This window comes from Desmodus rotundus, chromosome 5 (genome assembly GCF_022682495.2).
Source record: "Desmodus rotundus isolate HL8 chromosome 5, HLdesRot8A.1, whole genome shotgun sequence".
NCBI classification, from domain to species: Eukaryota; Metazoa; Chordata; class Mammalia; order Chiroptera; family Phyllostomidae; genus Desmodus; species Desmodus rotundus.
The window spans coordinates 131,603,402-131,620,257 of record NC_071391.1 but is presented as its reverse complement, the minus strand read 5'-3'; the positions used below and the strand labels follow the sequence as shown (position 1 = coordinate 131,620,257).

The 16,856-nt window shown below is 42.6% G+C and overlaps 1 protein-coding gene across 5 annotated transcripts in view; it reads right to left on the bottom strand.

Moving 5' to 3' along the window:
• The window catches only part of EML6 (EMAP like 6), a 220,700-nt gene that overhangs the window by 65,687 nt on the left and 138,157 nt on the right, over positions 1-16,856 (bottom strand). For all 5 annotated transcript variants that reach the window (XR_008426918.1, XM_024552786.4, XM_053924902.1 and 2 more), the window contains 7 exons: positions 16,569-16,755; positions 15,995-16,100; positions 7,840-7,933; positions 5,290-5,390; positions 3,804-4,006; positions 949-1,060; positions 583-710 (listed from right to left, as the gene is read on the bottom strand). Coding sequence is in view for 4 of the 5 variants with exons in the window: in XM_024552786.4 (XP_024408554.2) it covers positions 583-710; positions 949-1,060; positions 3,804-4,006; positions 5,290-5,390; positions 7,840-7,933; positions 15,995-16,100; positions 16,569-16,755 (931 nt within the window). In the remaining variant the exon portion in view is untranslated. The remainder of the gene's footprint in view (positions 1-582; positions 711-948; positions 1,061-3,803; positions 4,007-5,289; positions 5,391-7,839; positions 7,934-15,994; positions 16,101-16,568; positions 16,756-16,856) is intronic.

Sequence of the window (16,856 nt, the reverse complement as noted above, 5' to 3'; positions counted from 1 at the left end):
TGGTGTGCTCACCTCCCTTGGAGTATGTCATGACCTGTGGCTTGTTTCCAATCAAAGAAATAAGGCAAAGGTGATGGATGTTCATGATTACATGCATGTGATGGTATGATTATGTGGCATATGACTCCAGTGCCTATTTTTCCCTCCCTTGCTGGCTTTGAGGAAGTGAGGGGTTGTGGTAGAGAACCCCATGTGGCAAGGACCTACTGGCAGCCTCTGAAAGCTGAAGGTGGCCTCTGGCCAACGGCCAGCAGTCCTACAGCCACAAGGAGCTGAATTCTGCCAACAACCTGAGTGACCCTGCAGGAAGGTGCTTCCTCAGCTGAGCCTCAGCGGAGACTGCAGCCCTGACTCTGACTGCAGCCTTGCGGAACCTTAAGTAGAGACCCAGTTAAGCCAGGCTCAAACTCCTGACCCACGGAAATTATAATAAACGTGTGCTGTTTTAAAAGCTACTGTTTATGGCAATTTGCTACACAGCAAGAGGTAATTAGTACTTGTACAACCAGAGAATGAATGCTTCCTCACCCCAGGCCTAGCCCTGAGGTGAGCCGCGGCTTAGGGTATGTACAAGCACAGTACCTGAACAAGCAGTGTCATTGGGCCGCTTTTGTCCATTTCCAGGATCTCTCCATTTTTGGTTCCCACCAGGATGTGTCCATGCCCCAGAGTGATGGCACGAATCGAAGGGTTATCCTCCAAAAGCAAGCCTGAGGAGGGAAATGCATTTAATAAACACTAAATAAAAAAAGACTGACTATTATATAAATTGTTTTCATAGTTCCAAAACACTAGGTACTAGTTCTCCTTGACATTTCCACCAGGGACCTAGAGCTCTGAATGTGGAAGAAAGAGAATTGGTTTGATTGTGTTTTTCCAAGTACATTAGTACTATTGTCTCCATCCCTATAAACAGAAATATCTCTACTGCATATTTGGGAGTGGTACCTTTAGAGCTAGTTGACAATGCTGCTCTTTTAATGGCGTAAGTCTTCAGGCATCTTTCAAACATATCATCCCAGAGCTCCACGATTCCGTCCTTTCCGCCTGTCACAAAGCCCTGTGAAGATGCATACGGGGACAATGATGTACACACTAAAGTGACCAGTTACCCGCCCCGCCCCAACAGGAGTCCCGCCCGGGGAAAGCAGCTTTGTGTGTGTGTGTGTTCTTCCTAAGTACAGGAGACTGAAAAACCTGACAACACATACTAATAATATGGTATTTTCTGGAGGCATCTCTCCCCTACTTCTCGAGCAGGATGAAGTTCGTTCTCATTGTGTGTCCACTGCCCTTTCTTCAGACGACCAGCTGTTGGTGCTCTGGGTCACGGCTGCTCCTGTGCCTGGTCCCCTGACTAGAGAGTGGGTTCCTGAAGAAAAGGACCAGCCTCACGGTCTGGCCATTTGGGGTATCTCATATTCTCCTCCAGAATGAATCAGTATTGAAATAATGAATCAATATTGATCAACATCAAAATGAAAATGACTGTTAAATATTTTCAAATTAAATAACTACTTCTCGAAGAAACATTTTTTATTATTAAGAGTAAATTAGGCACTTCATATAACAAAACCATCCTGCTAAATTGTTTGACAGACATCAATTTCCACAGTAATTAAAATCTAGATTAATTTTCACAAAACCTGGAAGGTAAGAAGCTTAACATATTGCATATATTTTACTGAATAGTTATCTTTATTCTTGTTCTAAGTTTATGGTTTCTTGGCCTTATTAGTTTTCCTTTCTGGCAACTTATCATATATACCAACTGTTCTTAGAAAATTTTTTTTTTAAGAAAAATACTGAGTAATTCATTCTGTTTTCTCAGAAACTTTTAATTTATTGCATTTGAATGATGTGTACAAGGAAATAATATTTTGAAGTTTATTACATTAAGTATTCTTATTCTTACTATAGATTTTGCACCCAGGAAAATTCAATCCCCAAATTAAATTTAAATGCAGTATATTATACTGTGATGTCCTTGTCTTTTCCCATGATTTCTCAACTTAAGTTACCAAGCAATAAAAAAAAGTTTATACACATTGTATCACATCAACTTCTGAACCTACAAAAATTTTGCATTCTGCTCTAATCTTTTCTAACATTTTCAAGTTTAACCAAAAACAAGTTTGCTAGTTAAGGAAAAGAACAACAGAGCTTAAAAACTAAAACAACCATATAGTTGCACATATAACAAGGAGCCACTTCGGGAGTGGGATCAGCATATTTAGCTGGGAACAGGTAAGTGCAAAATGAGCCTTGCCTTAGGTATATTAAATGACTTTAACTGTCTGGAGGTCAAAGAGCACAGGTTAATCAGTACCCCCAGCAGGTAGGCAGAAAATGAAAAAATTTATATTTTCTGACAAATTCACTGAAGCAAGTATTTTAAAAGCCCTGAAGGTAGGTGTGCCCTTTATAAGAAAGACTGAAAGGCAGGTGGGTAGCTGGAGAGATGAGGACAAAGACGAGCTTGAGTGGGAGTACGGGCAGTGGAGGGTGAACTGTGGGTCAACTTGACTGGCCACAGGAGCTCAGATTACATAGCACTTCTGTGTGTGTCTGGAAGGGCGTTTCTGGAGGAGATCAGCATCTGAATCAGTGGACACAGCAAAGGAGATCACCCTCCCCAGAGAGGAAGCCTGACTAGAACGTGCCTCAGAAAAAGAAGGAGTTCATCCCTTCTTTCCCTGCCTCCCTGAGCTGGGACATCTCATTGCACCGCTCTCAGACGGGCATTTACACCACCAGCTCTCCCGGCTCTCAGGCTGTTGGACTGGGACTGAATGACACCACCGGCTCTCTTGGCTCTCCAGCTTGCAGATGGCATGGTGGGCCTTCTCAGCCTCCATAATGGTGTGAGCCAATTCCTCATAATAAATCTCCGTTTTATATAATCATGTGTCACCTGATGACATTTCGTTCAATGACAGTCCACATGTACAACAGTGGTTCCAGAAGATTATAACAGAGCTGAAAAATTCCTATCACCAAGTTAACGTTGTAATGTAGCAGCACAATGTGTTGCTCACATGTTTGTAGTGATGCTGGTGTAAATGCACTTACTGCGCTGCCGGTCGTATACAAGTGTAGCACATGGAATCACAGCAGTCTCTGTACCCTCTGGGTTTGAGCAAGTACACTCGATGTTAGCGCAACTCTGAACAGTGACAAAACCACCTAGTGACTCGTTTCTCAGAAAGAATCCCCCTCATGAAGTGGTACATGACGGTATGATACATGTGTATGTACATGTACATGTGTACGTATATTCCACTGGTTCTGTTTCTGTGGGGGATCCAAACACAGCTGGTGAAAAGACCTCACGCAAACACTCTTGTTAAAGCCGAACCTGTCTGCACGGGAACAAACTGGTTATCAACATAATTTTTGGTCACTGTGATGGATGGGACAACTGGTACTTCCAGGTCTCTGCTCATTGTGCCACAAAGGAGGGCGACGATGCTGAGATAGTTCTCAGGTCTCTTCTGCTGCTGCGTGTCTACCTTTATCCCAAAGCTAATTCTTAAGGAGTTCTTAGGAGTGAGAGTCAGGAAGAGCTAGTGTGGAACCAAGTGGAGAGAAATTGCATATAAAGAAATAATTATAAGTGAAAGAGAAAATTTAAAATATTGGCAATCCCTCTTTTCCCTTGACTGGAGGTTCCGCACAACTCCTCCCTACTTCAGAGGGCGCTGTGTTTAGCTAGAGGATTCTCTTGGTGTGGACCTTCCTAAGACTAACTTACAACTTTAGAAAATTAACGAGGAAAATGAATTCTGGAAAATGGACCTTACCTTATCCAGTGCATACATAGCAAACACGGGCCCGTCGTGGGCCTTCACCGTCTTCAGGAGTAGAATATCTTTCCAAATAAAAATGTCTCCAGTGGCTGCTCCTGAGAAAGCGAGATCTTCCATTCGTCCGTAAGAAACGCACATCATTGTTTCCAATTTCCCAACACTGCCGAAAACTCCTCTTTTAGAGGTGAAGCCCCCACCTGGAGTGGACCAAGAGTATTTATTACTTTTTTAAAAAAAGTGACACCTTCTGTGAACATGTAGAATGACTACCTTCAAGGAAAAACTCAGCATGTCAACATTATGTGTATACACAGAGATGTATAAAAACAGCAGAAAATATCATAGACAAAAACATAAGGGGTTTTCTCATTCACTCCTGCATTAATTCAGTGTTATTGAGTCCCTGCTTTGTGGAAGGCGTGGTGGTCAACGGTAGGATGTAAAGATGAAGAGAGTCCCTGTCTCCAAGGAGCTTAGGGTCTGCTGGGAGAGGGGACTCAATATGCATCTCCTACGTATCTCAGTCCAATGGGACGTGCACCTAACCAAGGTGCAGTGCAAGTTCTGTGACAGCCAGGGGAGGGCGTGACTAAGTGCCTGGGGGAGCTAGGACCATCTTCATGAATTTTGAGCAAAAAGAACAGAAACAGAGCTGGCTGTGAATGTAAAATGTAAACATCTTATATATGTTTTGCCTCAACTTTTGTCACAGCAACTGTGAGGTGAGAAAAATGAATCACTGTGTAGGAGAAGGTACATCAGATCCGGGCCTTGGATGTTCTCATTTCGCTGCACTTCCTGACTAGCACGAGAAACCAGACTCGTTCCAGACCACTCCGTGCCGGCTGGCTCCCCAGACACGCCGGGCACTGTTATCCTTTCTTGAAAAGCTGAAAGCACTGAACAGTAGCTTACTTGTGTTTTGACCAGTATAAAATTGGGCTTGGTGTCACAGCTGACACTAGGAGTCCAGAAACAATTTTAATAACAGGGATGGCTTATTCGTGAGAATAAGCTATCAGCCCACATTTTGTCGTACTTATGTACTCATCATTATTACCAACATTATAATCCACAAATATTTAACTGACCACCTACGGTGTGTAGTGTCAGGATTTAATTCGTTTTCAAAATGCAGTGATGAAGAAACCCTAACTGAAACCTGTATTCGCCCAACCAGCGTGATTGCTTTATTTCCTGCTCAGTAGTCCAACATCATTCCTGCTTCCAGAACAGAGGACTACAGACAATTATTTTCACAGAAGAACAATGTCCACAACTTTCTAGACATCGATGAATAGGCATAGCATCATAGAGAGTGTTCTAAGGTTCACAGCTCAGACATGAAGCAGTCCAAAGTGAATTGGGAGAGAACATCTTTTGGGAGCATTTGAATTCCAGATTGCAGAGGCAGGAAAGGTAGTGGTCTTGGTTTCCCTCAGCTCTCAACCACATAAATGATAAAGCCAAACAACAGTACCTGCTTGTTGCCAGAATTTGATGTGCTTTATCCCAACCGTAACCAGTTTGTCAACATGGTGTGGGTTACACTTTACCACAAATATCTTATCTTTATGTCCTCTGTAAGAGACAAGTAAGAAAAAACTTCTAGTTTGGATGGAAGAAATGATGGAGAGTTTTAAGAAAAGCATGCATTTGGTCTAATTTTCATTAAGCACATGTAAAAGGACAACTAAATTAGATCACTTAAAATACACATGGGGTTTATATTAAAATAATAAGCATTGGCTTTTTTCTGCACGTTTGAGCCCTTTCTTCTTACCCTAATATTGCCACCAAAGTCTACTTACTTACGCTTTAAACAAATTAATGAAATATCTGTAACGGGTCAGAATGTCTCTGCAAGATAAAATTAATGTCACCGCCATAGGATAGTGAATAATTCTTGGGATATAGGGATCTGATACAGGAGGAGGGAGAAGACACTGCAATAGCATTAACGAGAAGCTTTAAGTGTAATATTTCTACGGTGGAAATCGTAACTTTGGGTTAAACAGAGTTTCAGCTAGAAATGTAGTCACCAGAAATTGAAGCCCCTGGCTCATGTCCATGGAGAGAGAAACGATATCATCTATTGATTCAAGGAACTTTCAGATGCTATGCATTCAGAAATGTGGGTTTATGAGCCAAGAGGCGGACTGCAACAATAAGGACTGATTCTAGGCCTGGAGCTACCGACCTGACTTCCCACGGGGCCGGGAATGTCTGCCGCGGAGCCCAGAGCCCTCTCATGAGAATCCACGCCAGTCCACGCCATCAACAAGGCAGTACTTTTCCTTTGTCACTTCTTTCATGCCTCTGTTTTTTAACTCTTTATCTATTTAAGCACCCTAACTTCAGGCCAGAAGTAGAATTTTTATTTTTTCTGGTTACTTACTATATACAATTTATTATTGTTACTATTATATAAATAAGCAGTTATGTAAATATTCATCATTTATTTATTATTTTAAAACCTAATATTCTTCCAGAGAACTTTAGCAATCCTGGAAAGTCCTTCTTGGAAAGAGCACTGGTTAATATCACAAAGGCAACCATGTTCTCTAGCGGCAATTGTGCAGGCGTACTGTTTGGGAGTGTGACATAAGGCTTGGGAGCAATTCCAAAAATAAATTGTGTTATTCACATAATGGTACTAAGTCTCTTTGTGTTAAACAGAGGTAACATGATCTACCATGGATACCAAGTACATACTTTTTTTATATTACTAAATATCACTTTCTTCCATTCCTATTAATGCTTCTGGAGAGCCCCTGCAGTGGCTGAGGGCGTTCTCGCAGGAAAACTGCATTTCTGTTGCTTCTGAAATGCAGGCACGTGCTTTGCCTGCAATTACCTGCTAATGCAGATGGTGTGTAATGGAAATATTAACCTAAAATTCAGTTTATTTGTGTGGGAGGAAAGCAGAGTCCTGACTGAACGTAATACTAGAGCAGAGTGATACACCAGTGAGGAGGGTGGAAGGAGAGACTGAAAGAAAAGCCACTTGGACAGGCAGATTTATGAGCTGCCATTCGCTGCCAAGAATTCCCTCTCAACAGCAGCAGTCAGGAAAGTTTCTCTTCTCCCAAGACGGTCAGCTGGAGTCTTCAAGGCCCCATCTGCTCCTCCTCCGAATCTCCAGCAATTGACAGATCTTCATTCATTAAATCAAATTGCCGAGAAACCTTTTCTCCCCACTCAATATTGTGGAGGGAAATATTAATTTAAAAAGTAAGTACAACACTGGGGTTCAAAGCTCTTCACTTTAAAATGATTTTATATTGTGAAATCAAAAGTTGGTTACTGCAGGGAAGAGCTGGCAGAGACATGAACTGATAACACGCCCAGGGCCATATACTGCATTGCGGGGCCTGGGCTGCCAGCTAGTTTGACCTGTGACCACGGCTGGCAAAGCGCTAAGCCCAGCGTCAGGACCAGTGGAAAGTAATGCTCAGACACTGAGCTGACTCAGCAGGGAGGGAGGCTGGGGTGAGGACAGGTGGTCTATAAACAGCAGTCTAGAAAAGTCTATTTATAAGATGGGGAGATTAGGGAAACGATTTGCCTGCTTTGAAAGTGGGTGGCAGATGCACATGTCGGGGGCCTCCTTTCCAGCAGGCCACGGCCTCGTGACAAACGGGACTCCTGACCCCAGTGACATTGACAATCCTTCACCGGATGCAAGACGGTGGGAAAACAAGGGGCAAGGCACAAGCCTGAGGACAGCTTATTTTCTACTGCTTGCAAAAAGCGCTGATAGAGATAATGCATATATTACTAAAAGCGAAGTGATGAATCACTCTCTGGAAAGGATTTCAGAATGTTCCAATTCCCCGAAACAAACACTAACTGGTCCAGGTCAGGTCTGGCACCGTGAAATATTGCAACGTGTTTTCACTTGGATGTTAAGCTTTCTGAGCGAATTTCATCTGAGCTTGAAATGCAATCTTACCAGATAATGAAAACTATGACCTACACGGAAGCATGATAATCAGCGGGAAGCCGGCAGACCTCGGCAGCTCCTTACCTTGTGGTGGCGACCTTTTCTCCCTTTTTCCAGTCCCAAAATACAAGGCTGTGAAAATCGTCTAAACCAACCGACACCAGACATTTTCCATCAGCTGCATGAAAATAACACAAACGTCAAATGACTCATTTCTTCAATGAAAATCCAAAACACTTTATATACTATAAAGAGGAACAAGAAATTGGCCTGAAGAGTATGATACTGGAAGTATCATATATTAAAGGGACCTCACTAAAATGAAATGCATAACTAGCAACCGTTGACCTTCTTAAAGCATACTAATGGGCTGCTGAATGAAATCACTGACCCCACAGTTTACTCTCAGACACAGGTGTGGGGCACCTCTCAGATAAGTCGCCACCACCTTCCCTATTTTGTGACAGACAAGTCGCATGACAGTTACTGGAAGAGCCATTTGGTTCTGTGACTTGGTCTATTTTCAGCTCTAAAAAACTGGCTTCTGTTTAACCCTCCAAGAGCATTTAGAAACTAAACATAACTTCAAAATTTTTTTCAAAAGGTGATTTTATAATTTATAAAAATCTTAATTTCTTAGTTTCCCTATTTCAAATGTAGTGTGATTGTTACAGGACATTTAGAAAATATGAAGAGATGAAATGTTAAAATCATCCAAATTTCTGGGCATACATTCAGTGTATATCCTGTCGGTGTTTTCTCTACATAAATGTGCTTAAAAAAAAAAATCCAGGATTATATAAACATACTATTACCTAATCTTTTTTCATTTGTTTTATGATGAGCATTTCCCTTTAATATTAAATATTATTTATAATATCAATGGTTACTATAATTTGATGAGGTTTTCTTAAGATTTTTGAAAAAATATATGTAGAATTAAGTTTGAAATCAAAACAGCTACTTTGCTTTTTCTCTTCAGGGCAGAAGAAGAGTAGGTCAGTAGTCTCTCCTTCACTGCCTCCTCACAAAGCTAGCTTCACAGGGCAGCATCGCTGGGTCAACTGCGAGCAAGTTCACTGCACACCAGCTCAGCCCGCTGTCTTCTCTGACCACAGAGGACCGACAGCAGGGTAAAGGAACACAGGAACGTGATAAACTGCTTCTCTCCAGTCTATTCAAGGTCTCATGTGGCAGTTTCAAAGACAGGCCTGGGGCAGATGCAAAATTTGGGTTGCCAGGAAAAATGAAGGAAGCCTAGTTAATTGGAATTTCAAATAAGCAAGGAATAATTTCTTAGTGTCTGTCCCGTATAATATTTATATTTACATTGCAAATTTATACCCTCATGGGACATATTTATACTGAAAAAAGTATTTGTTGACATGAAATTCAAATTTAACTGGACCTCCTGTTTTTCATTAGCTAAATATGGCAACCCTCCCCCACACACTGACCAGTGAGTGCCCTCACCTGTACCAGAGACCCCCCATCATACCAGCTGGGGACAGTGGCCTGCTTCTTTTCTGGAGAAAGGAGAGTAAGAGAAAGGAAGAGCCTGCTTTAACAGACCAAATCTTCCCCAGTCCTTGACTACTACTAAGTATGAGGCAAGGATTTGAAAGTCATATTAATCTTTTCAAGCTACTAGGCTACCGTTAACACTTTCTTCAAGGGCTAAATCACCACTAGTTGATTATTATAAACGAACGTGTCTTCTAAATCAAAACAAATGATATATCCTTATGCATAAACGTTGGTAGGTTTTAAATTGCACAAGGTCTCTTCTCAGGCATTTGGGAGAAGGGACTGACAACGACTTCTGCTCACTACCAACAACATTGCTTTTCCCGTATCTCTTGGCCTGGTTGTGCTTCTATATTAGCACGCCTTTGTGCTTGGTGATTTTATTTTTATTCGAGTCTTCCGTCTCCCTTTTTAGATTATGAGCTCTTTCATGGCTCACAGTAATCATATCACGTTTCCTTTGTGATCCTCGCACCGAGTTGGTTTTCAAAGAACACTGATGACCCCGGTGACACTGAGGAAGACGGAGCCGGGGAAGACCAAATGTGCGTGTGGCCGGTATGAAGGGGAAGGAAACGGACTGTTACATAGTTATAATTTTTTAACTGTTTTAATTACCATTCTTTCCAAAAACACTGCACAAATATTCAATGCCTCTTTTTTAATATAATGAATGTTAATTCTAGATATTGTATTCCTTTTAAATCTGCATAGCCATTTTAATGTGTCCTTCTTAGAATACAAGCAGTCACACATTTAAGAGGAGTTTTCAAAATGTTATCTCTTTTGAAGAAGGCCTCAGGGTAAACTGATTTTCCTGGCTTGTTGGCGTTAAGATTGCTGCACGTGGCCATGAGCTTGTCCTCACAGCGACACCACCTTCCTGCCCCTAGAAGAACATCGTGACTGTAGGCAGCAGTGGGAGAAACAGTGCAAACCCCGAGTGACCCAGCACCGTTCCTCTTCTCTAGGATAGCGACTCTCTCTTTTCTAAAAATTGTTTCAGTGGAAGTTCGCATTCAGTATTATTTTGTGTTGCTTTCTGGTACACCGCATAGTGGTCAGACAACCACATACTTTATTTACAAAGTGCCCCCAATATTTCCAGCACCCACCTGGCACAGACACAGTTACTACAACAGTATTGACGCTATTCCCTATGCTGTGCTTTACATCCCCATGACCAGTGACTTTTCTGGAATTCTGAAGGGTTAGGCTATTTCTGCAGACCACACAGTTTGGAAGTATAACCTGGCTACCTTTCAGTTTCTTCCCAGTTTTCATTCGCCCCCACAGAGGTTTGACCTTAGCTTTGAAAATCCATTGTTTCTTGGCCTGTAGGTTTGAGTCTTTTTATTTTCAGCCATATTTTTGGAGTCTAGGTAATGTTCTTTCAAATCTTTCCAGTCAAAGTATGTATTAATTATGGATATTTGTACAAAGTCCAGAAAGAATTCTAAGGCACTTAATGTCAACAGTAAAGGGCAAATCGGAAAGAGAAAATTTTTATTTAGACAATTACAAGTTGGTCCTCATATTTGGGGCTCATAAAAAATGCATAGGTTTTTTTTCCTCCCCAGGATTAAATGCAATGAAATCGAATTAGTCTTAGAGGTGCCCTTGTAGAAACGAGTATCATTCAATGGAGGTTTTAAAAAAATATGAGGATGATATTTAGGTTAGAAAATATTTACATGGCTGAAATGTTCTCCTTCTAGTCTGGTTTTCTACTCATGTGGAAGCACCTTCCTGCCTGAAAACACAAAACCAAAGATGGCTGCTTCGCCTGGTCAGTGATGACAAATTCACAACATTAAAGGGTTGCTCAGAAAATTGAGATAATATAAATTCATTCCTTGTTTATATAATTTAGAGTTATGGATTATGTTGTAAACGTTTTTGATTAAAAATGTCTTCTTTTTGTTTGCTTTGAAACAGTAGCAAGAATAGATTAACCTTATGTATAACTGCTGACTTTTTGGTCTAGTTTTCACAGCATTTCCCCACTTTGTATTTCCATGACAATTTTTTCTCTAAAAGGAGACAAATGTACCATCAGTACGTTTCCACCACACCTCCCAAAATGAGCATACTCGTAAGAGACAGGTGGATGCGGGGTGCTGAGGCACATGGATGGGGCCGCCAGCTAGATGATACCCAAAGTTGGTGCCCTTGTTTAATGGTTAAACAAGGGAATCTAATTGCCTCTCTTGGGATTTTGACTTACTTTTCTATTAGTTTGCAAAAGGAAGGTATATAGTTGCCCCTTTTCAGGTAAATGTGTGGTTCAGGCTGTTGCCGGATGGGAGCTCTTTTCGGGGGAGGCAGGTTCCATATGGCAGCATCGATGCACCACCCTGCTCACTCCTCATTTACCTGGAGGAGGGCAGGGGCAACTGGAGGCACTTGCTGGGCAGACGGAGTGGGGAAGTAAGTGGGCACATGGAGTGCTCTGGGCATCACTCTCAGGCCAGAAGTTCACACCCACCCTGGTGGAGGACAGGGGCAGGAGAAGACAAGAGGACTGAGGGAGCACTCCCCACCCAGCTGACTACCCAGCCAGGAGACCTGGGCGCTAGTCTGGGTCTGCCGTTGTTTGACTTTGCCATGGGCCATGCCACTGAGCCCTCTGGAACTCATTCTTGGCCTATAAAGTGGTGCAGGGGTCTGTCTAAGACCAGAGTTGTGTTGTTACACAAAGTACGGTCAATAAAATTAAACCAGCAGGGCCTCACCTCCCACCTTCAGCAGGTGCCAGAGAGACCACAAAGGCCAAGGAGGCCCCACAATTCATCTGCACGGTAACTATTCAAGAGATACTAGTGAAAGTTCTTCTGGAATGGTCCTGGATATTAGTGCATTTTAAAACTCTGTTAGAGAATATATTGTTAAAACTGAAATTATACCTTTAATGCAAACACATTTCATGTCTAGGGATTTCTTTATTTGCCCAGGAGGAGAATTAGGAGCAGTGACAGAATCAGCTCCTCGGCCTCTCCCTGGAGTATCTGGTTTCCCCGCCCCGGCAATGACCTGCAGGGCTGCCTTGTGAGGGAAAGACTTCCCAGTCCACTCCATCGCTTGCTCTTTCTTGTATAAAACCACTAAGCCCAGGAGAGATGTGAGCACTCAGAAATTCAGAGATCAAGCTTCCGGGTACCAGCTTACTAAGTTGTCTCATAATTAATGTTTTCAATCAACATTGCACTAATTCCTTTCTCTAAAGGTATTTAAGTAACATGAGTTAGTTCTTTTGATTCTTCTAAATTAAAAAAAAACTAATCAATTCTATGAAAAAACATCTAATGATTATTAAATTCTATTTATATTATTCTAAATTTCTTGCTACTCTGTTTATATGCTAATACACATACATTTTTCAGGTGAAATCAGTGAATAGATGCTATTTTGAGTTCCATTTTTCTTTTACTTAACTTGATTCATAGAAATGTGTATGAAATATACATAATCCACATACTTGTTATTTTGAATTATAGCTTTTATTATATGGCGCCAAGTTGTTTGCTAGAATTATTGAGTCAATTTTCAATGCTGTCAAAAACACAAACATATTAGATTCTTTATAATCTAGTACACATTTAGGTTTTATTATTTTTATTTCTGTATTTTAATGGGTATCTTACCACTCTGCTAGAGCATACTTATTATTTTCATACTAAGTATACACATATGTATCTGCCAGGACACTTAATTTTAGGAAAAGGGCAGCTTGGCTCTTGAGGAGAACTATGAAAAAGTGCAGAAGAAATGTATTCACGCATATAGAATAGAGCCATATTTGACCTCGAATTAGGGCTTCTGTTTAGATTCCCTGCTTTATCAAGGACACGTGGCACGCTCACTATAAAACGCATGTCCATCAAAGCTGTGGGAGTTTAGAACTTTGTGTTCACTGTTTATTGGGTGTGTTATCTGACCTTTCGACTGGCAGGCGGTACACCGAGTAGTTCCCTTTCCCGCGACACTCAAGCCTTCTCTACCTCACATGTCCACCAGTGTAGCGTGTACACTGCTTAGCTTTGATTATTACTACCGTATTTTTCAGACTATAAGATGCACCAGACCATAAGACCCACCTAGGTTTTACAGGAGGAAAACAGGGGGAAAATTTTTGAAGCAAAAAATGTGGTAAAATATTTAATAATATAAATAACATAGTATTTCACCAATGTAAATGTAAACAGAACTCAACAGCAGCATTAACAACCATTATTACTGACTTTAAGCTTTAAGTACGGAAACTCCTCTAATCGTCAGGGAACCCCAAGAACTCCTTGTCACTACGGACCACATTTGTGAAGCTCAGTTCCTCAGAATCACTAGTGTCACTGTCTTCACTCCGTTCATAGAGGATGTCATCTTCAGAGCCGTCTAGGGCATTGCTGACACTGTCATGGGGGGATCTGCTGCTGACACTGTTATGGGGGGATCTGCTGCTGACACTGTTATGGGGGATCTTTTGCTGACACTGTTATGGGGGGATCTGCTGCTGAAGGGCCACAGGTTGTGCAACACTCTTGTATGGGGACAGCAGTTTTGCACAACCTGTGTGGCTCTGCAGCTGTTGCCAAATTACAGCTCCCATCATCCCAACCTGTCCAAGCATGATGGGAGTTGTAGTTTTGCAACAGCTGCAGGGCCACATTGACAGGTGACCCTGCAGTGGAATTTGCCTATGTTAATATTAATGAGGGACACACTGGTCACATGATGGAGGCACGTCTGGGCGCCACAGGCTTTCTTCTCCTAATGTGCCTGCACCGCCTGTACCCTCCTCCCTAGCACTATAGTATGCCACAGCGGGGACTCTGCTCCCTCCTCCCTTGCTTTGCACTGCGGGGACACCCCCTCCTCCCAGCCCAGGGCATGCAGCATCATCCCACTCCTTCCGCTGCCAACTTCTTGTAGCGGTGACCCTGCTCCTGCCTCCTGTGACCCTGCTCCACCACTGCTCCCCCACCCCCAGCAAGCCAGGTAAGCTACATTTGGACTGTAAGACACAACCCCACTTTCCTCACAAATTTGGGGGGGGGAAAGGGCATCTTATAGTCTTAAAAATATGGTAATTCCAATAACCACAGAAAGTACAACTGCAATAATGACTTAACATCTCAGACTTGTAGTTTAGAGTATGTGAGCATGTGTATGCCATTAAAAAAGACCAAACTGCACCATGTTATTGGTTAGAGAATACAGATAACTGTCAAAGAAGGTGAAAATGTGAAGTTCTAATAGCAATCATGAAAGCCAAGAAAAGGTACGTTAAATGAAACTTTGTTCATTCACTCACATTTTCTGAGTAGCTTCTGTGGCCATAGCTCTGTATGTGCAGAGGCAAACACAGATGAGCTCTGGCCCCAGGAGCTTACCGGCTGTGATGGGCATGGGGGATGCTGACGCATATGACCACTGCACCGCGTGGGCTCTAAGGGGTCCCGCAGAGCAACGACAACAATGGGTAAACGGATGCGGGAGAGGGGACACATTATCTCTCCCTGGGAGAATGGAGGAGAACACTTCCAGCTGGGTCTTACAGGATGGGAGGACTTGAACAGACACATGGTGACAGCATGAGCAAAGGACACAGGAAAAAGGGACCAGAGCACATTCAGTGCCACTGCCAGGTGCACGGAACGGGGCATGAATGGGTCGCTGGGTGAAAACACTGTAAAGGAAGGCTGGCCAGGTCACGGGAGCCACGAATGTGCAGCCACGGGAGCAGCCCTGACTCAGACAACAGGGGAGTCCCTGTGCTTCCAGGGGAGTCCCTGTGCTTCCAGGGGACCCCGGAAGAGTGTGGGATGGACTGGAGGAAGTGCAGATGGACTCAGAGACCAGCAGTACTACTACGGCACAGATGGGAAAGAGCGAGGGTTTGAACAAGGAGAGCAGAGGGGAGGGACACGTGAGAGGGATTGGGCTGTGCAGTCATGGAACTGAATGACCAATATTATACGTATTGCACATGGTGAACATTTAATGGAATTTGGCAAAAGGAAATTACAGAATCAGTTTTCTATAGAGAAGTTAAGAATTTTCTTTTACTGATCTAATTTCTACTATTGGGTTTATCCAACATTTCTAGGTAAAAACACCTTTTGTGATAGGTCCTCAGTCTCCAATTCTAGCGTAAGGAAATGGCTTCACTCTAAAGAAAATTATATCCATTAGTCAATATTTTTATAGTACTGTGTTCAAATTTTAAATGAAAAAAAATGGAACCTTCAGTTCTAGTTTTCGGTATGAAATTTATGTTCAAAACCCCAGTGCCCTTAGCAGAGAACTTGTAGCCCTTGCTCTAGTTCTTTATCATTTAAACCGCAAGTGCTGGGCTCCCACTTATTTGGAGAGTTAAAATTGATGGTCTGAATCACTGCCAGGCATTTGCAACTAAGTCTTTCAACAGCAACAGCTGCTCTGGATTTCAAATCACTCAAGCAAACGCAGACCACAGCGAGCTCAGGGTAATGACTTGGCAGAGGGTAAGTGAGGCAGACAAGGAGAGGACGTGCAATCTAAGGGCAACATGTCTTTGTGAGGTATTAGCATATCTGGTTGCCAGTCCAAGACGGCGGAGCTGACACACAAACAAATCTCACGTAAATAGGAGGGTGTTAGAAAGAGGGAGGAAAACTCAAGTAAACGCAGAACTGTTTGTCAATGACTAGTGGAAAACGGGGATTTTTCTCACCTGAAAAATCAAGCGCGCACACTCCTCTCTGATGCTGTCCTTTCAGTAGTGACAGACATTTCAGCGTCTGCGTGTCCCACACATGAATGGCAGCATCTCTTCCAATCTTAAATAACAGGATGAGTGTATTAATTACCTATAGGTTATAATAAGGATAATTTTGTTCTTTAGAGTCAAAAGCTGCTCAGAAATGAAAAACACACATTTGGGGAGTAGGAAGACCCTCAGAAATCATCTGGGCCAATGCCATTATTTTCCGCATGAGGAAACTGAGGCATGACGAATCTAAGAAGATTGTTATGGCATCAAGTTGGGTGGGTGCATGGCTCCTAGTTAAGAGACTTTTCAAACTCTAATTCCACCGTCCACTGTCATTTGTTTTTGTCAGTTAGTTCTACCTTTCCCTTCTCAACTCCAGGTAAAATTCCACTTCTTGGTCAAGGAAGTAATTTTATGTTTTCAGGTACTATCATCCGAGTTCTTTAACCTGTATCAGTTACTTATGAAAAGTGGATTCAAAATTAAACCGTCCCTCTCTCTGGCTAGGCCCCCGTCTTAGAGGAGAGGTGCGCACCTGCCCAGTGGCCACGTAGTCCTTCACCGGATGGATGGTCAGGCTGAGGATGTCGTCGTCGTGCCCCAGGTACAGCCTCTGGGAGTGCTGCTGCCTGTTGTACACGACAGCAACTGCAGCGATGTGGTAGACCACGTCTCCGGCTTGCGTGTAGAACAGGTTGTTCCTACAGTCGTAGCCTCTGTAACTGAAGCACAGGTCCAAGAAATGTGCAGCATTTGAATCAACAGTGAACGGACAGAGCAGGAGCATATGGACGTGTGCAAGGAGAAGCCCCAGTATCTTCAT